The sequence below is a fragment of the Sorghum bicolor genome, chromosome 3, assembly GCF_000003195.3.
Source record: "Sorghum bicolor cultivar BTx623 chromosome 3, Sorghum_bicolor_NCBIv3, whole genome shotgun sequence".
Taxonomy (NCBI): Eukaryota; Viridiplantae; Streptophyta; class Magnoliopsida; order Poales; family Poaceae; genus Sorghum; species Sorghum bicolor.
The window spans coordinates 212753-235361 of record NC_012872.2 but is presented as its reverse complement, the minus strand read 5'-3'; the positions used below and the strand labels follow the sequence as shown (position 1 = coordinate 235361).

General features: G+C 46.8%; 4 protein-coding genes across 5 annotated transcripts; all 4 read left to right on the top strand.

Annotated features, from left to right (window-relative positions):
• LOC8078072 (receptor-like protein kinase HSL1) lies at positions 935-4667 on the top strand. The gene is made up of 2 exons (XM_002456996.2): positions 935-3931; positions 4056-4667. The coding sequence occupies exons 1-2, from the start codon at positions 940-942 to the stop codon at positions 4415-4417; spliced, it is 3354 nt and encodes a 1117-aa protein (XP_002457041.2). The 5' UTR covers positions 935-939; the 3' UTR covers positions 4418-4667.
• Positions 7353-10878, top strand: LOC8078071. Of its 2 annotated transcripts, XM_021456486.1 has the most exons (3): positions 7381-8525; positions 10315-10434; positions 10582-10878. In XM_021456486.1, exons 1-2 carry the CDS (start codon positions 7412-7414, stop codon positions 10386-10388), a joined length of 1188 nt encoding a protein of 395 aa, XP_021312161.1. In that variant the 5' UTR covers positions 7381-7411; the 3' UTR covers positions 10389-10434; positions 10582-10878. The 2 variants fall into 2 exon arrangements, with proteins under 2 accessions (XP_021312162.1, XP_021312161.1); XM_021456487.1 differs by having other exon boundaries at positions 7353-8525; positions 10315-10878.
• On the top strand, positions 10778-14721 carry LOC110434112. The gene is made up of 6 exons (XM_021457833.1): positions 10778-10802; positions 10904-10983; positions 11402-11883; positions 11961-12475; positions 14228-14299; positions 14438-14721. Exons 1-6 carry the CDS (start codon positions 10778-10780, stop codon positions 14461-14463), a joined length of 1200 nt encoding a protein of 399 aa, XP_021313508.1. The 3' UTR covers positions 14464-14721.
• Positions 18957-19866, top strand: LOC8077544. Its single transcript, XM_021456004.1, has one exon. The coding sequence runs from the start codon at positions 19019-19021 to the stop codon at positions 19754-19756; it is 738 nt and encodes a 245-aa protein (XP_021311679.1). The 5' UTR covers positions 18957-19018; the 3' UTR covers positions 19757-19866.

Below are 22609 nucleotides of genomic sequence, written 5' to 3'. Positions count from 1 at the left end.
CAGACAGGTGTCGGAAGCAAGCGTTGAACGAGGCACAGTAGTGGTTTGACCGAAAAGGAGCCCACTGGGCAGAGAGACCACAGCGCCAGACGACAGGATTTGGCAGTGAGAATGTGAAAACAAGACCGACACGCAGGTCAAAGTCGTCGTGTCACCCAACGCCGACGACTCGTTTTTTACTCCCGTCCCGAGCCAACATCATTTAGGCCATTTTTATTTCCCAAAATATTTTAATTCCTCGTGACACCAAATTATTGCGGTATAGTATACATAAAGTATTAAATATAAATAAAAACAGCTAATTATATAATTTATCTATAATTTATAAAACAAAATTTTTAAGCACATTTAGGCCTTGTTTATATCCAAAAAGTTTGTGGATTTTGACACTGTAGCATTTTTGTTTTGTTTTTGACAAACATTGTCTAATCATAAAGTAACTAGTCTTAAAAGGTTCGTCTCTTGATTTATAGTCAAACTGTGTAATTAGTTTTTGTTTTCATCTATATTAAATGCCAATACATATGGGCGCAAGATTCGATGTTATAAGAAATCTTGAAAAAATTTTGTTTTTTGGATGAGTTAAACAAAAGTACTAAGTGTCTATTTTACAAAAGAAATTTTGGTAACTAAACAAGGTCTAATTAATTAATTAACGTACAGTACTCTCACTCGCTCCTGCTCTGTGCTCTGTGGGGCCATGTTTAGTTCTGTAAGAAAAAAATTTCGCGACACTGTAGCATTTTTGTTTGTTTGTGGTAATTATTGTCCAACCATGGATTAACTAGGCTTAAAAGATTTGTCTCGACAATTTCGACCAAACTGTGCAATTAGTTTTTATTTTCGTCTATATTTAATACTTCATACATGTGTCTAGAAATTCGAGGTGACGGAGAATCTTAAAAAATTTTAGGTTTTTGGAAGTAAGTAAACAAGACCATGTGCTCTGCTGTGTTGTGCCGCGGTGAGCGCAAGCGGCGAGTGACAGTAGTGTCTACTACTACTTCTGCCCTGGAGCAGCTCTCATGCCAGCCACTTGTGTTGTGTCGGGTCGGGGGGCCGCCGCCTTCTCCCTCCCTCCCTCCCTGTTGCTTTCCGTTGCTTTCTCTATCTGCAGTGCAGTGCTGGGTAGCTTCGCTTCCGATTCTCTCTTCTCTTCTTCCCGCATCATCTGCTTCTGGACAGGCCATCTCCATCACCACCACCACCACCACCACCATAAGAGAAGCAGGCAGGCGGCAGCCCACCATTCCATTCCCATTCTTTCTTCACCGGCCCCGTGCCGATGCCGACGCCTGCTCTGCCCCCACAAGCACTCTGAGCCACCAACCAACGGCATCTACCATGGCTGCCCCTACCTCCTTCCTCCCCATCCTCTTCCTCCTCCTCGCCAATGCTGCCCGGGCGCTCAACCAGGACGGCGTCCACCTGCTCAACGCCAAGCGCGCGCTCACCGTCCCGCCGGACGCGCTCGCCGACTGGAACGCCAGCGACGCCACGCCCTGCGCCTGGACGGGCGTCACCTGCGACGCCGCCACCGCCGCCGTCACCGACCTCTCCCTCCCCAACCTCAACCTCGCCGGCTCCTTCCCGGCCGCCGCTCTCTGCCGCCTCCCGCGCCTGCGCTCCGTCGACCTCAGCACCAACTACATCGGCCCCGATCTCGACCCCGCCCCCGCCGCGCTCGCCCGCTGCGCCGCCCTCCAGTACCTCGACCTCTCCATGAACTCGCTCGTCGGCCCGCTCCCCGACGCGCTCGCCCACCTCCCCGATCTCCTCTACCTCAGGCTCGACAGCAACAACTTCTCCGGGCCCATCCCGGACTCCTTCGCCCGATTCAAGAAGCTCCAGTCGCTCTCCCTCGTCTACAACCTGCTCGGCGGCGACCTCCCGCCTTTCCTCGGCGCCGTCTCCACGCTCCGGGAGCTCAACCTCTCCTACAACCCCTTCGCGCCGGGGCCCGTGCCTGCCGCGCTCGGCGGCCTCTCCGACCTGCGCGTGCTCTGGCTCGCCGGCTGCAACCTCGTCGGCCCCATCCCGCCGTCCCTCGGCCGCCTCACCAACCTCACCGACCTCGACCTCTCCACCAACGGGCTCACCGGCCCCATACCGCCGGAGATCACCGGCCTCACCAGCGCGCTCCAGATCGAGCTCTACAACAACTCGCTCACGGGACCCATCCCCAGGGGATTCGGCACGCTCAAGGAGCTCAGGGCCATCGATCTAGCCATGAACCGCCTCGACGGCGCCATCCCGGAGGACCTCTTCCACGCGCCCAGGCTCGAGACCGCGCACCTCTACTCCAACAAGCTCACGGGGCCCGTGCCGGACTCGGTGGCCACGGCGCCGTCGCTCGTCGAGCTCCGCATCTTCGCCAACAGCCTCAACGGCTCGCTGCCCGCCGACCTCGGCAAGAACGCGCCGCTCGTCTGCCTCGACGTCTCCGACAACGCCATCTCCGGCGAGATCCCCCCGGGTGTATGCGACCGCGGGGAGCTGGAGGAGCTGCTCATGCTCGACAACCAGCTGTCGGGGCGCATCCCCGAGGGGCTCGCCCGCTGCCGGAGGCTGCGCCGGGTGCGCCTCTCCAACAACAGGCTCGCCGGGGACGTGCCCGACGCCGTCTGGGGCCTGCCGCACATGTCGCTTCTCGAGCTCAACGACAACCAACTCACGGGAGAGATCTCCCCGGTCATCGCCGGCGCCGCCAACCTGTCGAAGCTGGTGCTGTCCAACAACCGGCTCACCGGGAGCATCCCGTCGGAGATCGGGTCGGTGTCCGAGCTGTACGAGCTGTCGGCCGACGGCAACTTGCTGTCTGGCCCGCTGCCGGGCTCTCTCGGCGACCTGGCTGAGCTCGGCCGCCTCGTGCTGCGGAACAATTCGCTGTCGGGGCAGCTGCTCCGGGGGATCCAATCATGGAGGAAGCTGAGCGAGCTCAACCTCGCGGACAATGGCTTCAGTGGCTCCATACCACCGGAGCTGGGTGACCTGCCGGTGCTCAACTACCTCGACCTCTCCGGCAACGAGCTGACCGGCGAGGTACCGATGCAGCTGGAGAACCTGAAGCTGAACGAATTCAATGTCTCGGACAACCAGCTGCGCGGCCCGCTGCCGCCGCAGTACGCCACGGAGACGTACCGCAACAGCTTCCTGGGCAACCCTGGGCTGTGTGGTGGGTCGGAGGGAAGGTCGAGGAACCGCTTCGCCTGGACCTGGATGATGCGGTCCATCTTCATATCTGCAGGTGTCATCCTGGTCGCTGGAGTCGCGTGGTTCTACCGGCGGTACCGGAGCTTCAGCCGCAAGTCAAAGCTGCGCGCCGACCGCTCGAAATGGACACTGACGTCCTTCCACAAGCTGTCGTTCAGCGAGTACGAGATCCTTGATTGCCTGGACGAGGACAACGTCATCGGCAGCGGCGCGTCCGGGAAGGTGTACAAGGCCGTGCTGAGCAACGGCGAGGTGGTGGCAGTGAAGAAGCTGTGGAGCAGCACGGCGGGGAAGAAGCCCGCCGGCGCCGACAGCAGCTTTGAGGCGGAGGTGAGGACGCTGGGCAAGATCCGGCACAAGAACATCGTGAAGCTGTGGTGCAGCTGCAGCTGCAGCTGCAAGGAGTGCAAGCTGCTGGTGTACGAGTACATGCCGAACGGCAGCCTCGGGGACGTGCTGCACAGCGGCAAGGCGGGGTTGCTGGACTGGGCGACGCGGTACAAGGTTGCGGTGGGTGCGGCGGAGGGGCTGTCGTACCTCCACCACGACTGCGTCCCGGCCATCGTCCACCGGGACGTGAAATCCAACAACATCCTCCTGGACGCCGACTTGAGTGCCCGTGTGGCGGATTTCGGGGTGGCCAAGGTGGTGGAGACCCAGGGGGGGACCGGCAAGTCCATGTCCGTGATCGCCGGCTCATGCGGTTACATTGCGCCTGGTATGCTATGGCTATGCGTTATTTCTCTTCTTTGAAACCGTACTCTCCTCTATCTATCTTCTAATTATAGTAAATAATAATAAGCTGCTGTACCCTGACTGACTGAGCTCGCAACGTACTACAGAGTATGCATACACGCTTCGCGTGAACGAGAAGAGCGACACGTACAGCTTCGGCGTGGTGCTGCTGGAGCTTGTGACGGGGAAGCCGCCGGTGGATCCCGAGTTCGGGGAGAAGGACCTGGTGAAGTGGGTGTGCAGCACCATGGAGGAGCAGAAGGGCGTGGAGCACGTGGTGGACAGCAGGCTGGAGCTGGACATGGCGGCGTTCAAGGAGGAGATTGTCCGGGTGCTCAACATCGGGCTCCTGTGCGCCAGCTCGCTGCCGATCAACCGCCCGGCGATGCGGAGGGTGGTCAAGATGCTGCAGGAGGTGCGTGCGGTGGACAGGCCTGACGAAAGAGTGGAGGGAAGGCTCAAGCCCTGACTGAAGCCGGCTGGTGGGCAGAGTAGCAAGGAGGAAGGAGGAAATGCATGTGGGGTGCAGTGGTTGGTTCCTAGTAATTGGTATGGTAGTCCACGGCACTAGTTGCTGTTGCTGTCTTGCATTGCATGATTGCACGTTGATTCCCAATCAGATGTAGGTGTGTGCAGTAATTGGGTGTTCCCATCCCATGGATGGATGGTGGTTGCATTGCATTTGCATCACTCGCCATCACAATTCACACACACCATCACAAGTACTGTACTCTTAGGTTTGGGTTTAGTTTAATTTTTTTTTTAAAATTTTCAATCACATCAAATATTACAACATATATAGAGCATTAAATATAAATAATAAAATAACTAATTTTACATGGAGCACTAAATATAAATAAAAAAAATAACTAATTTTACAATTTACCTATAATTTGTGAGATGAATCTTTTAAGCCCAGGCCTTGTTTAGTTCACCCTGAAAACCAAAAAGTTTTCAAGATTCCCCGTCACATCGAATTTTGTGGCACATGCATGAAACATTAAATATAGACGAAAACAAAAACTAATTACACAGTTTAGCTGTAAATCACGAGATGAATTTTTTGATCCTAGTTAGTTAGTCTATGATTGGATAATATTTATCACAAACAAACGAAAGTGCTACAGTACCGAAAACTTTTTACTTTTTGGAACTAAACAAGGCCCTAGTTAGTTTATGATTAGATAATATTTGTTAAATACAAATAAAAATGGTACGATGTTCATTTTTGAAAAAAAAAAGACACTAAACAACGCAATTACGTTAAATTTACGCACGCGGCACGGCAGCATTTTTACAGTTAAGCCGCTGCCACCTATTCAGCTCTTCTTGTTTGTATATACAGTAGAAAGTAAGAAATTAGTACCTGCATCGTGTTCGAGATACTGTTCAACTTCTAGAGTTGTTCTAAAAGGTTTAACTTCTAGAGTTGTTCTAAAAGTTTAACTTGTAGAGTTGTTTTAAGTCAAACTTTTAAAACTTTAACTGAATTTTTAGAAAAAAAAAGTTAATATTTACAATATCAAATTAATATCATTAGGTTTATCATAAAATATATTTTTTATAAGATACTCATTTTATATCATAAATATTGATGCTCTTTTTTATAAAGTTAATTAAACTTTAAAATTTTAACCGGCGCTTCCAGGAGTGAGTGAGAGAGTATATATCACTGGTATAGACGTCGCATGGCAAATACTAGTATCCCGTTTGGTTACTAGTACATTTTAAGAATCTGGATAAATAGAAAAATCTTAAAAACCTAAATAAAATCCCATCCGAACGGGTTTGGTTGTGTTGGATTTTGACACACAGATATGAAATCTAATGAAACATGCTTAGATTGTTTATCTGGATTCTAAAAATCTCCTGGTAACCAAGCACCACCTTAATACAGCAAATAGACAATGGGGGTCCATATTTAGGATTTGATTTGGTTCCAGGCTCCAGGTCAGTTGCAGTTGCAGCTCGGATCGGGCCGACAGATCGGTCGGTCGGTCGGTCATCGTCCTCGTTGTGGCATTGCGCTGCTGCTGCTACTCGTCACTATAGGGCCGCGTGGAGGCCCACACTTTTGGCCCAAGTCGGGAACCAGGAATCCCATCCATCCATCACCACACGGCTGGTGCTGGTGTGGCGGGAGCGGGACCTTGGAGATGGCACAAAATCTGGAACCCAGTCACAGTCACAGGTAGTACTTGCGACGTGAATCGGAGGTGGTTTGGGAGCAAGATCAAACTTATACTGGGGCTGGCACTACCGCCTAAACCCTAAACCCTAAACCCTAATCCTATCCTGTTCAGGCAGCGGCAAACTTATATCCTGGAAACGGATGGTCAAGCAAGCAATGAGATCGGACATCTTTGATGCAATGCTTTTCAAGGTGCACTGCCGGAGTTTTTAGCTCATGTGAACTTTAGTAATTTTGATTGTAATTTCCTAAGTAGAGTTGGCAATGCTATACCTGCTGCTTTTGGGTTATATATGCATGGTTGCATTCAAGGGGACCAACTAACTTTGTCTCTGAAAATATGTTGATGTAATTGTCTCTAATGACATAGCTGAGTAATGAAGTTACCAATGTCCACATACAGTAAGTGTGTTGCTACCATAGTTATAATAACCCTACCTAAACGTTGGTGCCTGCCACCTCTGAAAACTCCGTTAACTTGGCTAATTGATAGTACTACTATATGGACACGATCTAAATTTCCTTGATTAAATGGATACAAGGCAGCGTCCATGATGACTTGTCGTTACAGTTACCATGACAAACCCTCCCTCATTTTACTCAACTTTAGTTTCATATCTTCTTCTATCTAAAATTCACTAACTTTTCTAGTATATACACAGTTTCTCTTTGTTACTCTTCATTCAAGAAAAATAAGAAAACATGTTTTTCATCTCATCTAAAGTTTCCCACCATCCATCCTCCACCAAAGTTGATAATTGGTACCATATCCAAGGTAATTAGTTATTTTTTAAATTATAACTTAAAGATTCGAATGAGATAGAACAGAAAAATTATTGGACGAAAACTAAGGCATCCAACAACTTTTTGGATTTTGATGCTGTAGCATTTTCGTTTTTATTTGACAAATATTATGTAATCATGGACTAACTAGGCTCAACAGATTCATCTCGTGATTTACAGGTAAACTGTGCAATTAGTTTTTATTTTCGTCTATATCTAATGCTTAAAGTATATGTTCCAAGATTTGATGTCACGGATAATCTTAAAAAGTTTTTGGTTTTCGGTCTAGGTGATTCCCTGGTTGGTTGCAATTGCAGCTTTTTTTTGCAGGCAATCAAAAAGGAGTCCGTCCGGCTCCGGCTCCGGCAGCAGAGCAGAGCACGCTGCGCACCAGACCTGCGCTGCGTCCAACTGCCCTGCCAGCGACAGCGAGGGCCTGGCTCCCTTCTCTCTTCTCCTCGGCCGCGCCGCCTCCGCCTCCGGCCGGAAATGCCGTCCCCCTCTGAGCCTCCGCGCTCGTCCTGGGTCATCCTCGGCGCCATCCCGCGCGTCTCCGCCGCCGCCGCCAACCCCTCCATCGACCTCGCCGCGCCCCCGCGCATCTCCCTTCTCACCATCCCCAAGCGCATCTTCCCGGACAAGGTCACGCCCCACAACTACCCCAAGCTCCTCGCCGCCGACCCCTCCGGCCTCCTCCTCCTCCACGCCGACCAGGGCCGCGCCAAGGGACCCACCATCATCGACCGCCCCGACCACCAGTCCTTCTGCTGGCTCGCCAACGTCGCCGGCTACTTCGTCCTCCACGCCAACGCCGACTCCGTCGCCGACCCCTCCGCGCTCGCCCTCCCCGAGCCCGAGCTCGTCATGAACGCGGGCCACCTCGGCATCCTCGCCTCCCCCGACGGCTCCGGCTACGTCGTCGCCGAGCTCCAAACCTTCCTCGGCGATGACCACGCCACCCTCATCTCCTTCTCCTCCGACGTTGGCGAGTGGGTCGACAAGACCGTCGACTACCCGCTCCCCGCCCGTCCCCTGGGCACCCACGGCGTCGTCGCGCTCCATGGCAGGCTCTGGTGGGTCGACCTCTCGTGGTGCCTCGTCGCCTGCGACCCCTGCTCCGATAAGCCGGTCCTCGCCGTCGTCCCGCTACCGCCGGCCAAGGAGATCCCGTACGGCCAGGCGGCAGGGGTGATCCACAGGTACCGCGCCGTCAGAGTCAGCGCCGGCAGGCTGTGCTTCGTCGACATGTACAGGAACCGTGACAGCCGCGGCGGTCTCCAGGTCAGCGTCTGGACGCTGCCCGACGCCGACTCCACGGAGTGGGCGCTGGAGCACGAGGCCAGCTTCACTGACATCTGGGAGCACCACACCTACAAGGCCGCTGGCCTCCCCGCCAAGATCCCCGTCCTCGCGCTCATCCACCCCGACGACCCCGCCGTCGTCTACTTCTTCCTGGAGGACCATCTCGTCGGAGTCGACTTGCGTGACCGCGCCGTCGTCGCCTGCGACCTCTACCACCTCGTCGATCCGCCCAGGAACCTCGTCTCCACCCGCTTCGTCTACGCCTGGCAGCTGCCGCAACCTCTTTCCCGTTCCCCACCAGGTACCACTCCACACTTTGCATGCTGCTGTAGTACTCGATCATTATATTGATGCTGGAGTGTCTCTGCTTGATCTAGTTTTACTCACACTGCATGAGCTAGCAATGCCTTGGATTGGGTTGCATGCTCTTCTTCGTTGCAATTGTACCAAAAGACTAGTTAATTACTTACTTCGAGCATACATATCGATGATTGCACTTTCATGCTGTACCATCTCATGCAGTTTACCAACTGCTTTGCTTAAGCCTGAAACTAATATCCCAAATGTGTAATCCTACACCAAATAGGAGTAGTTTTTTTTTACCTGGTTAATCAAAGAACAGTTTTACATGTCTTGATCTATCATGTAAAGCTCTAGCATGCATGGTATTTTATTTAATTATTAGCAGCTGCCACATATACATATGGATATCTCCTGGAATCCTGGTTCTACATTAGGCCTTTATCTTTGACTTGATCTGGTCCGAGGATTGTGATGCATGGTTTTATTAAGAGTAGATGGCATTTCATAAACAACTTGGTTTATCTCAATAAACTATTTTCCTACTTTTTAGTGCCTGATACGATAGCTTGATCAAATCTAGGATGCCACAATGCACGCATTAATTTCATCTATAGTAATAAGTTTGGAACTTCCTGCTTGTAGGTTAATTTGATAACTACTGAACTGCTATCTTCTTCATCCTCTTTCCAATTTCTGTTGGCATCAGTACACAACAGTGGGTTTATCATACTAACAAATATGTTAGTTTCAGCTACAGAATATCTTGAATTCTTTGATTGCAATAATGCACATGCACTTAGGTTGGACACCTTTGATTTGATTATTGTGTCATATGATGGGACATTTTAGAATACTTCATTAATGTGGAACATATCTTACAGAAAGTATACAAGTTGAATTATTTTAATTACTTTATCTGCTAAATTTGCTTCTCCTCTTTATGTGGCATCTGTTGCTCTTGGGATCTGGTATTGTAGAATACTGCTCATGAGCAAGTTACTCTAAGTTGCCTCCCCAGTTGTAATTATCTGCTGTGTTGCCTATGTATCCAAGAATTCACATACTTGACTTCGCTAATAAGCAAGTTTTTTTTTTTTTTGAAATGACATGAACAGAGCATTCATAGTATTTCGAGCTGAACTCGCATTTTTTTCCCTATCTGATTGATGTATGCCTTAGAGGCTGATTGGGCTAGCTGATCCTATAAATGGTCATAGTTGGCCTTGAATGTGCAGCATATTTTCCACTGTAATTAAACTGTGTGACCTTATAAATCCATAAGAAAAAGCTTTGTTAGCCTGCTAGCTAGGTGGATATCTTTTTGGTTGAATTGTAAGAAATTAAAGTACAATGCTTCAAGGTACTTGTACATTTTAGACATAATTAGGTAAATTGTTTAAGATGGCCAGTTTGGTTTCAAATGTTGTGTTGCTCAGTTTATTTTGAAATGCTGTGTTTCACTGCCTAGCTGCAATGAAACTTCAGTGGATAATTCTTTCTAATCTGGCATAAACTTAGGTGTGCGCGCAATGACATCAAAATATCCTCTACCCAGGAGATTGGTGCTTTCTACTTTGTATGGATTGATTTCTTGTTCTTGTTTCCCACAAAAGACGGTAGAAAAGATTAAATGATCTTATGTTGTAACCAATTTTTTTCGCCATCATGTTAATAGCCTTGCGTTCACATTAGTATTATCTCAAAGGTACTATTATATATCGTGTTTTCAAAAGAAAAGGTGTAATGGTCTTATTTATAGTGTGACTGATATATTATGTTTTCTGAAGATTTTGCCAAGGAGAGTACTGAGGATGGACCAGATGATGTCGCTGCGACACTAGCATCATCAGTGAATATCTAAGATGAAGAGCTGAGGCTGGGGATTACTAGTGTTATCTTTTTGGCAGGTGAGGCTCAAGTTGTTTAGGATGACAATCTGCAGTAGATTCTGTTTTGTAGAACATAAGAACAACATCATTACATGTAAAGAATCGCTGTCTTGCACGGTACTGTTTTGGTTTTGCATCGTTGTCTTACACTGCGATTTTGGTCAGCTCTGTGTTGCAGGTTGAGGAAGCAATCAAGTTGTTGAAGGGCGTAATATATATTGTGATCTGGCGTTGCACCCAGGGTGCTAGCTAGTTTTCTCTGTTTTTTTTTTTTTTTTTGGTGATGGAATTACTAGTACCATGTTATGCATGTTTTGGTAATTTGACTGCTGGAGACGAAGTTTATCTTGTATGACTGCGTATGGGGATCCCTTTGAAGTTTGAACGTGAGTGGTCGTTTATGAATTAGTATGCCTATATGCGTAACGCAACAAGCTATCTATAAGAGTGCATTTACTCTGAGATTTTTTTTTTGGTTGGGATCTAGTTTATTTTCGATCGCTAGGAGGGAATGGTTGTAATGCTCCCGTGTCCAGCTGCGGCCGCGCCACGGCACACGGGTTCACGGCAACAGCCAAAAGCCATGGGTGACCGTACCGACCAAGCGAGAGAAGGGTAGAGAGAGAGACTGGCAAACGGCGCAAAAGCAAAAAGCATGCGTGCGTGCCTGCCTCTGCTCTGCCTGCTGCTGTTCTGATCGGATTCCATCCAGTGCACACCGTGCTATCTCTGCCTGGCTGGCTCTCTGGCGCTGCCAGACGATCGAGGCGCCCTGATTACTCGATTACTCCTCCGTCTGCCTCTTCATCCTCGCTCCAATTTCTTTCTTTTTTTTTTTGGAAAAGAAACTCCAATTTCATTTCAAATGGCATCACTACAGCATCAGCGGATTATTACTGTTTTTTTCATTCGATTATTACTGTGGCATGTTTGTTGGCTGCCCCCGCATGGTTTGAATGATCCCCACGGAATTTTGACGCCACAGGGCATCAGGCACACCACGACACAAAAGGAGGGGGCCCCAGGCTTTATTTGCCCCCTCCCAGACTTCCGCTTCCCACCCCAGCCACACCAGAGATCGAAAGAGCGCGCCGGAATCCCAACGGACTCCCAACTCCCAAGCAAGCAAAAATGGCGCCGCCGCCGTCGTGGATTATCCTCTCCACCACCCCGCGCGTCTCCGACACACCCCTCCCTCCCGCACGACTTCGCCCTCTCCCTCAACGTCCAAGCTCCCCCGCGCGTCTCCTTCCTCACCCTCGCCCCGTCGGTCTCCTTCCTTCTCGCCGACTTCCACTTCACTGTGGGCAGTGGAGGCGAAGAGGACACCCTCGTCCGCTACTGGTCAAGGACCCGCAACTGGCGCACCGAGTATGAAGCCTCCCCAGACCAGACCAGCACGATGAGGTGCCCGCGCGACAGGTACTGGGTCTTCGACGACGTCGTCTCCCACCACGGCAAAATCTGGTGGATCGGATCGACACCAACGCCGGCCTCCTCACCTGCTGCAAACCCTTCCGCAAGACACCCCCTCCCCCATTCAGCTTCGTCCCTCTCCCGGACGTCGACGTCGACTTCGACCAAGACCGTCGCTTCTCCTCTGACTTGGAATCCAAATTCGAGAGAGGAATCATCGGCCGCCGCTACGTGCAGCTCAGCGACGCCAAGTTCCGCTGCGTCCAGATCCGCAAGCCCAGGGGCCACGCCCACGGCGCCAGCGCCGCACCCACGTTCATCACCATGCGCACGCTCGACGACCGCGAGACGGGCGACTGGACGGATCCCGAGTACAAGCTCTCCTTCGCCGACATCCGGGCCTCCGACACCTTCAAGGCGGCCGGGCTACCGGACAAGGACCCCGTCTTCGCGCTCATCCACCCAAAAAACCCCGACGTGCTCTACTTCTTCCTCGACGGCTACCTCTTCTCCTTCGACATGCGCGCCAAGAAGCTGATCGAGTGCGAGGCCCACGGGCTCGGGAACAACCCATCTTCCGCCTCCGTTCGCGCCTGGGAGCTGCCGCCCGACTACGCCGCAGCAATCGCACCCGCACCCGCAGGTACTCGCCTTATTCTCGGATCACGATCGTCGAATTCATTCAAATCCCCGGTTCAGTTATACTAGCATATAGTAGTTCATGTCTCTACTGACACAGAGGCACGTATTGCTTCTCTCCTTGTTGCAACTTCAGACATACTTATATAAGTGTTCATACTTGAAATCGATTGTGCCTCTTAGTGCCTCCAAAGGTAGTGTGATATACTCTATGGGATCTAGCAAGTTTGGAAGTTAGATATATATGGCTGGAATAAGTGTGGGCTCCTTCACTTATTTTTGGTTTCTAATGGTGTCAAATTGTCAATGCAGAGAATGTATTTATCACAAACTTTATTGTACTTTTACCTGATGAGTTTACTGATTGCGATGCTTGTACACTCAGGTTCATAACATCTTTGAGTCGATTAATATGAAATGTGATTAAAAGTTTTGGAATAGTGCCTGCAAAGGTAGTGTCATATACTCTATGGGATCTAGCATGATGCAAAGCTTATTGTAGTTTATTGGAGGCCGGATATATGGCTGGAATAAGTGTTGGCTCCTTTACTTTATTTTTGGTTTTGTTTCTAATGGTGTCAAATTAACAATGCACAGTATTGTATTTATCATAAACTTTGTTGTACTTTTTACCTGATGATCGAGTGAACTGATTGTGATGCTTGTACATTCAGGTTTATAACATCTTTGACACGAATGATATATGCCGTCTGATGAAAAGTTTTGGAATAGTAAAACATATCTTATACAGAGTATATGTTTGAACATTTTTGGGTATCCTTTGGCTCAGAATTCGATTGCCTTAGGCCTTGTTCAGTTTACAAAAAATTTTGGCCTCGGATACTGTAGCACTTTCGTTTGTTTGTGGCAAATATTGTCCAATCTTAGACTAACTAGGATCAAAAGATTCTTCTCGCGATTTATAGATAAACTGTGTAATTAGTTTTTATTTTTATCCATATTTAATGCTTCATGCATGTGTTGTAAGATTCGATGTGACGGAGAATCTTGAAAATTTTTGGTAGTTTTTGGGAACTAAACAAGGCCTTAGTGTCACCTCTGCTGCTCTAGCTTGGAAATGTGGAACTGCTCATGAGCTTTTACTAATAGACTGTTACTCTCCAGGGTCAATTGTTGATTGTCTGAAATCCATGATTCCATAGCATTAGCATGATGGAAAGTATTTTTTTCAAACTATGACATTTAACATAGTGTATCATCATTCCTTTCTGTCCTAGTAGCAATATTAAAGAATTTTGTCAAACTAGGATGTCACTGTCCCTTTCTCTCTTCGTAGCAACATTTTTTCTATTGTTTTCTTATTAGGAAGTAGATTTGTGGAAGCGGGGTACTACAAATGTTTTTGTTGGCCTAGACTCTGCATATTTTGATATGGAAATCGCAACCTTATAATAAACCAATAATAAGATAGTAAACTTTGCTACATGGGTATTTTTCTGCAAGGATTGATAGACATGTTGGTGGTTAAAGTACATTTCTAGGATGCCCGATAGAATTTTGGCAACATTGTGCTGGCTGTTATTTGTAGTCCTCGTAATTCGGTAATTATATCATTTAAGTGTAGTGTACTGAACCCTTTGCACATCCCAATTGAGATATTCAGTGCGAGAGATTGTTGTTTGATCTTCATTATAACACAGTTTTCTGCAGACCAACAAGTTTGTGCATCGCATGTATGCATGTTGATGGCTTCTTGTTCCTATTCTCTAACTGATCTTTGATTTTGTCATTGAAGCTTTTCGTCACTACAGAAGGTTGGATCAACAAGAAGAGTTGGAGTTGGGGACAGTGGTCAGTTTTTTGGCAGGTGAGGTGAAGTTTTGTTTATTAGATGTTGTGTTTGCTGCAACATGACACAGTTTGCATGATATTCTCAAGTGTATGTACATAGCAAGAGCAAGCACTTGCGATCTCTGATAGTATGTATCTTGCTTTTGCCCTGCAGGATTAGCTAGGAAAGCAATAATATGATGCTGGAGTCGGTAGATGAAGCTAGTACGGGCTGGGATCTATGTATAAGCTTGATGATGGAGTATTACCTACTATATCTCATTTCATCATCTACTAAGGATCGATGAATATACTATACCAGTATAGATAAATGGACATGTTCTCGTAGCTAGTGTAAGGGTACGGCATCTCGATCTGCTTCCTGGTTTGTTGTGTTACTGCTGTTTGTGCGTTAATGCACAGTGCAATATTATTTCGGAGGCATGGCGATGAAGGAAAGATTGTGTGTGTGTGTTTTGCATTCGGGCCTTGTTTAGTTTCTAAAAAATTTTGCAAAATTTTTTATATTCTCCGTCACATCGAATCTTTAGACACATGCATAAAGTATTAAATATAAACAAAAATAAAAACTAATTGTACAGTTTGATCAAAATTGACGAGACAAATCTTTTGAGCCTAGTTAGTCCATGATTGGACAATATTTGTCAAATACAAACGAAAAAACTACTGTGTCGATTTTGCAAAATATTTTGAAACTAAACAAGGCCTCGATGGATTTCTGTGACTGTAACATTCTGCTGGAGTCGGTACATGTGTTTTGTTCAATTCAGTGCAGTCAGTGCTCGTGCTGGTGGTTCACGGGTACACCTTGACCCGCCTAAGAGCGTATTTAGCATTTTTATTTTATTTGTTAATTAGTGTCTAAACATAAATTAACTAGACTTAAAATATCTGTTTTATAAATTACATACAAACTGTATAATTATTTATTTTTTTTATCCATATTTAATATTTAATGTAAGTCCTCTATTCCAAATTGTAAGTTATTCTAAGAATCTTGGAGAGTCAAACTTTTCAAAGTTTGACCAAATTTATATGATAAAATAATAATTATTATGATACCAACTAAATATCATTGGATTCTTCCTTAATTATATTTTCATAGTATACTCACTTTACGTTAGATTTCACTCTATAATTTTGGTCAAACGTGAAAATACTTTGACTCTCCAGGATTTTTGGAATGACTTACAATTTGGGATGGAGGGAGTAATATGGACGCCACTATTTTACGAACGTTCAGCGGAAATGAAAGCAGCGGTCAATTTCCGACAGCTATTTTCTTTTCTTTTTTTTGGAAAGTGCATATGTTACTTTATTTTTGGACAGAACAATAATGGTTTCTCTTTCTCTTTTAAGGCATTCGATTCTCTTTTCACTTTTTTTTGCTAGATCACTTGTTCTTTAATTTTTTATTTTTTTAAGAAGCAGTGCTCATAACTTATAAAACGGAATTTAAAAGCATAACGTTCACGATAAACTTAACAGTACTAACTTAGCAGTGCTTCTAGACAACATAAGTTCGAGGAATAACTCAACATTGCTAACTTAGTCGTTCTCAAAAAAGTTATACTATATAACTTATGTACATAAGTTTACTCCCACTATTTCAAATTATAAGGCATATTGACTTTTCTAAATTGAATTTACTATGTATCTAGACACAACTATATATATATATATACATAACAAAATCAATATATGTAGAAATATCAAAATATTTTATAATTTGGAATAGAGGAAGACATAATTTACACAATACAACTTATGTATATAAGTTACACAACTAATACGCTAGTGTATATAGAAAGTTACACAGTTATTATACACAAACAGAAGTTATACAATACAACTTAGCATAATAGGTTAGCAGCATAACTTAGCAGAATAAATTAGCAATATAACTTATATGTTATAAGTTAATATAAATAAATTGCTACTAGAAAAATAAAAAACTTCGAAACATACAGAAGTGGGGTCTAGTTTTGTTCGCCTCGTCACGTTGAACACACCGGTGTAGACGAAATTAAAAATAGATACATTATTTAAAAGTTGAGCTCTTTTACAGTGGTTGGGAGTACCTCTTAGTTCCTCCTGGTTCCTAAGTAATTAATTAGTGCTAATTATTTTTATGAGTGGAAGGTTAACATGGTAGTTGCGGCTCCTCCTCCACCCCTTCCCCACGCACGCCTCGCCCACACGCACCTGAAGGACACAATCTCGTGTCTCCGCCTGACAACAAGCCGGTTACTCCGATCAAGGAATCAGCTAGGTGGTTGAGTATACGTGATCTTGGAGGGACCGGCTATAGAGGACAGGTAATTATGGATCAAATTTGTGTCTCCCTATGAGCTGTTACTGTGGTTGAGGTCACACATTAAGTTCACAAAAATTTCTCTCTAGTTGTATGGACTATATCTTAGTGAGTTCGAGTTGTTGAATTGCAGAAGGGAGTTATATATGGTTGCCCACGTATTACAGGAATGTGGTCACATTTTTTATGTCAAAAATCATAAGCACGAGAATTGTTTCTGGACCTGAGACATGATAGACTTAAACAATTTGTTTTTGCATTCATTTCACATTACCTCAAACATTGGTAGATTGGGGAGTAACTCAGCAAAAATTACAAGCAGACATCAACTTAAACTGAAGGTATACATAACTAAGGAATGGTTCGTCTGATGATCTGAACCTTTTGCTCATTTGCTGCCCATCGTATATCAATGAGTAGAGTTCCTATATCAATGACTAAAGCTAAAGAAGAGAGTGAAATATTAATTTCCAGTTGAAGGCCAGCAGCCACCTACAGACACCTGATATGCAAGTTCCTTCGAAGTGGCAAGCTGCAAATAACAAAGGGGAATGGGATTAATACAGGTAGGCAAGTATAGCATAATTTTAGAATAATAATCTTGCACCATACCTTGGACATTGTTGGATATCTCCAAATAATTATTTGGTTCTGAGAATACCTGTGGGTGCTAAACAGGTAACAAGCTCATGGCCCCATCCCTAGCTTGCTATTGTCGAACACGTCAGAGGTGATCTGGACGGCCTGCGGCTCGATCCCCAGCTTCCTATCGTCGAACACCATGTCCACCGCGTACCGGCCCTCCTAGCGCACAATGGACAGCCCGCACCCTCCTAGCAATGGGGACAGCCGCCGCCTCGGCAAGGAGCACGGACGCCGCCGAGCCCGGATCTCCCCTATTCCACCGTCTTTGTGGCGGCTGATTAACCGACCTTGGACCACCGCGTTCGCGGACGCGTGCACCACGCCGCTTGCACCCTCCGGGCAGCTAGGACAGCCGTCGCCGCCGTGAAGAGGAGCGCGTACGCCGCCGGGCCCGGATCTCACCTCCTACACCGCCTTCGCCAGATCTACACGATGCCCCCGTTCCTGTCCGCTCTCGCCCTCGCCCTGGTAGCCGGCGCCGCCGCAGCCCTGCCTCGCCCTCGCCCTCGCCCTGGCAGCCGGCACTGCCGCAACACACACTCTCGGTGAAAAGGAAGAACAGACAGACGAGAGAGTGGATAAGATTGAATTTGAGAAATAAACATGTGACAAACTATACTACTTCAATCGTTTATATACTACTCAAACATTATTTTTTATTATAAATTTTACTATTGTAACCTTAATTACATAAAATAATTTCACAAAAAGAATTATCTCAATTTTTTTAAAGGGTTGATCCCATCAATTTTAGTATACACTTGGTGCATATGGTCCCACCATTTAATATGCACTAGGTGCATCTCTAATTAGTTCCTCTTGGTTCCTATGTATTTTTAGCCGTCGGATTGGTCCTCGTGAGCCGTCCATTTTTAAACAACCATTGTAAAAATTCTCTTAAAAGTTATAGTAATTTGAAATAAATGTTTTACTTTTTTTCATGATGACGTCAAGTAGAAAGAGAAGTGGGAGGAAGAAGAAGAAGAAGGGTAGGCGATCGGCATGTATGGTTCGCTGATTCAAAACTACCGTAAGAATGGAATTGTGGTTGTCTACCGATGTAAGGGCTTGTTTAGATTGGAGATGAAATTTTTTTGAGTGTCACATCGGATGTGTCGGAAGGATGTCGGGAGGGGTTTTTAGAAACTAATAAAAAAACAAATTACATAGCTCATCAGGAAACTACAAGACAAATCTATTAAGTATAATTAATCTATCATTAGCACATGTGAGTTACTGTAGCACTTAAGGCTAATCATGGAGTAACTAGGCTTAAAAGATCCGTCTCACGTTTTTCAATCAAACTGTGTAATTAGTTTATTTTTTTATACATATTTAATGTTCCATGCATCTGTCCAAAGATTCGATGTGATGGACGAAAAAATTTTAGGTAGAGAACTAAACAGGACCTAAACCCAATAGGACTAGTAACGTCCAAAGCCAGCTACAAGGCTCCTTCGATTTCCGTTTCCATTTCCACACCTCTGCCCTTGCTTCGCTGTGAAGAAGGACGCAATGGCAACGGGCAGTGGCACCTTGACCGGTCAGCAAAGCATACTCCTACTCTCCACCTCGCGCGTCAGGCAGCGTCGCGACAACAAAGCCAGCCAGACTCTTGTATAAAAAAAAAAAAAAAAAAAACAGCCAGCCAGACAGCCACAAATTAAAGGAAATTTGCTTGCTCTGCAGCCTAAAACCCTGGTAACCAACCAACCAACAAACCCTGCAATCCCACGAGCTCCTCACCCCCACCCGATATCCTGATCGTTTCTAGCCATGGCCATGGCGCCGCCGCCGATCTGGGCCATCCTCCGCACCCTCCTTCGCGTCTCCGACGACGCCGACCTCCCGGACGGCGCCGACATCTCCCTCGCGCTCGCCGCGCCACCGCGCCTCTCCCACCTCACCGTCTCCACGCGCGTCTCCCCCGCCGACCCGGACCCGCACGCCAGGATCCACTCCCCGCACGTCCTCGCCGCCGACGCCTCGGGCCTCCTCCTCGCCATCACGCCTCCGCCCCTCTCCGCGCAGGACCCCGGCGAGGAGCGCGTCCACCGCGGCCCCGACGGCGTCCAGCGCACCTTCACCATCAGCTACATCTCCAAGCCGGACTACGCCGTCCTCGACCTCGCCTCTGCCACCGCCCACCGCCTCCCCGCCCACGACATCTTCAGCGCTGCCTGCCTCGGCGTCATCGCCGCACCGGCCCGCGACCTCATGGTCGTCGAGTTCCAGTCCATGTTAGGCGGCGACCGGGCCTCGCTCCACTGCTTCTCGTCCCACACCGGCGCCTGGGTCACCAAGCCCGTCCGCAACCCGCTCCCGCGCTGGATCTGGAATTTCCACGACGTCGTCTCCCACAGCGGCAAGCTCTGGTGGGTCGACACCGCCGCGGGACTCCTCGCCTGTGACCCCTTCGCGGACACCCCAGACATGGCCTACGCCCCGCTCCCCAGGCCTAGGGACGACTACCAGGATGACGCTGCTCCTGCTACTACTGCTCCGAGAGAATGATCGCCTCCCGCCGCGTCGTGCAGCTCAGCAACGACAGCTTCCGCTGCGTCCACATCACCCCCGCGCGCCACGGCACCGCGCCCACCGTCACCATGCGCACGCTCGCCAACCCGGAGACGGCCGACTGGACGCTCGACTACCAGGTGTCCTTCGCCGACATCTTTGCAGACGACACCTACAAGGCCGCGGGGCTGCCGGACAAGGAACCCGTCGTCGCGCTCATCCACCCCACCAACCCCGACGTCCTCTACTGCTTGCTCGATGGCCACCTCTTCGGCGTCGACGTGCGTGCGAGGAAGGTGGTCGAGTGCGAGGCTCACGGGATGGCCCCAGACAGCGTCTCTTCGTCCTCTGTTCTTGCCTGCAAGCTGCCCCCGCGCGCACAGCCGCAGCCCCAGGTATAAACACGAATCCGCCTCTAATTTAATTACTTGGCGATCAAACACCCTTGCTCTGCTACTAGATGTTTCCTCAAATTTACTCCAATCCATCACTAGTTGCGTATGGATCATCATGCATGTTGTAGCAACCTGCAGTCCTGCAGTGCTACACTGCTACCAGTTACATGTCGCAAGTGATGAATTTCAGTTCTTATAAGAAATACAATTAACGTAAATCTTTTCCTGTTGATGTTTACTAGAGGTCTAATGGATGCTATGGCTTTCGAGTTAGGAGTTCCTGTTTCTACTAGACAAGGCAAACTGGAATGGTTTGCTTCTCTTCTTGGTGCAATTTGCTCAGATTTGAACTTGTTCCTCATCACATATATATAATGTCACATAGTTCAAATCAATTGCGCTTCTTACTGCCATGCCAAGAGAGTGTTACTAGACCTAGAATGCAATGTATGTATGGACCACATTTATCTGAATTGTTGATGTGGACCATTTGTTGGTTTGAAGTTTTTCCAATTACTGATGCTGTCAGTTCGCGAACAATGTATACTATCATAATAAAATTTGTCATGTCTTGACCAGTTGAATATTCCTTCATTCCAATGCATATACACTCGTGTAGAGTTTACACTTTTGATTATTATTATGCCATCTGTCCAGACATTTTTGGTACACTAATGATCTCTGGCTTAACTGTTACTTACTTCCATGTATTGTCTGTTGTCCATGATTCCAAATGTTTGGCAACACCGAGATATTTTTGTTTCAAAGAAAATCAAACTGTGGCATTAACGTAACATCCCTTTTGGACTGAATTCCTGTAGCAGTAGTTTTCTCAACATATTTGTTGAAGCAAGATGTGTGGTAGTCGATCATAACAATAATGGTCTCTGTCGGCTATGCTATACTCCACAGTCTCCACTCTCCAAATGGAAATTGCAACCTGATAAGAAAGCTTTGGTACTAGCTAGAACATCTTTCTGCTTGGAATAGTTTTGTTTTGTTTGAAAATGTGCTTGGATTGGTTTAAAGGATGATGCTTAGGCATGTACAGAAGTGATAACTGAAGTAGTACTTCTCTACACTGCACATTCTAATTCCTCATTTTGTTTAAGCATCTATATTGTCTTATTTTCGTTGAACCCCAAATATTCTATTTTCTAAAGGGACTGCTGTGTTTTGAAGGTTTCGGTGGGGATGGCACTGTCAATGCTTCAAATGATGAGTCCACAACAGCAACATCAACTTGAAGTGCTGTTAGTGGCTGACCTTTTTGGCAGGTGATTGTACGTGCCTAGGTCTTGTTTTCCTGCTGGAGGAAGGATGAATATAGCAAGCCTCTTAATAACTTATACAGTTTTGGTTTGGTCCTGCAGCTGCAGGTTTAGGAAGCAATATGTGACCGGCATCAAGTTTGTACCAGAGGCGTGTTAGGATGTGGCATCATATATATATATGTTCCATGGCCAGAATGCATGCTCTTGGTGTTTAGTAGTAGTTCAGATCTAGTTTATATATATCGCTCATGTCAGGATGAGCAATGGACATGTTTTTGTAGCAAACTGGATCTCATTCTGCTTTGGTGTTTGGATATCAGAGTGGTATGTATTATCTACCAGACTGCAAGAGAATTTCAGTGGCACGGCAAATAGCTGTCTCTGGCCGGGGAACTGAATTGTGCTTAGGGCAGGGCGGGAAAACAAGTTGACTGAGCGTGATCTTTTGAATCGTAGAATGCTCGGCGAGTAAACGTACTGTTTCCTGTTTAATTTTGCCAAGTTTATGTCAAAACAGGAAACTTTAATTTGCACCGTGCACGCCCACGATCGCACGGTGGTATGTCCGCACCCTCCTCCCTGCTTCTCGCTTGGAACGAAGCTGCCGCCCGCCCGCACTCGACGCACCCGCACCCCGCACCCGCAGGTACTACTAATTCCTCTACTGCATGCCGTCGTTGAAACCGATCAGCTTCGTCATTCAAGATCCAGAATGAAATAAAGACTTGTTTGAGTAGAGGTGTTCTCAACTTTTCAAGATATATATAGGTTCGTTCGGGTATAGATGCATGTCCTGATTTCTCACTTCGATCCACTACTAACATATATGGACATTTCTCTTTCCTGAAACATCATCTGTGCTCGATATATATATATATATATATATATATATATATATATATATATATATATATATATATATATATATATATATATATATATATATATATATATATATATATATATATATATATATATATATATATATATCTTGTAAAAAAATTAAAGAAATGGGCTCAATTAAGTCCTATATTGGTGTAACATGTGTGGTGTGGTATCCAGCCGCATCTGCTGTGGTGATTGCAGGTTTGGCAGGCGGGGCCGGTGCGAATCAAGGAAGCATCTAGAGTCATGCATCTGCAAGGGTATAGTAGATCGAGGATATATTATTCTGCAGACGT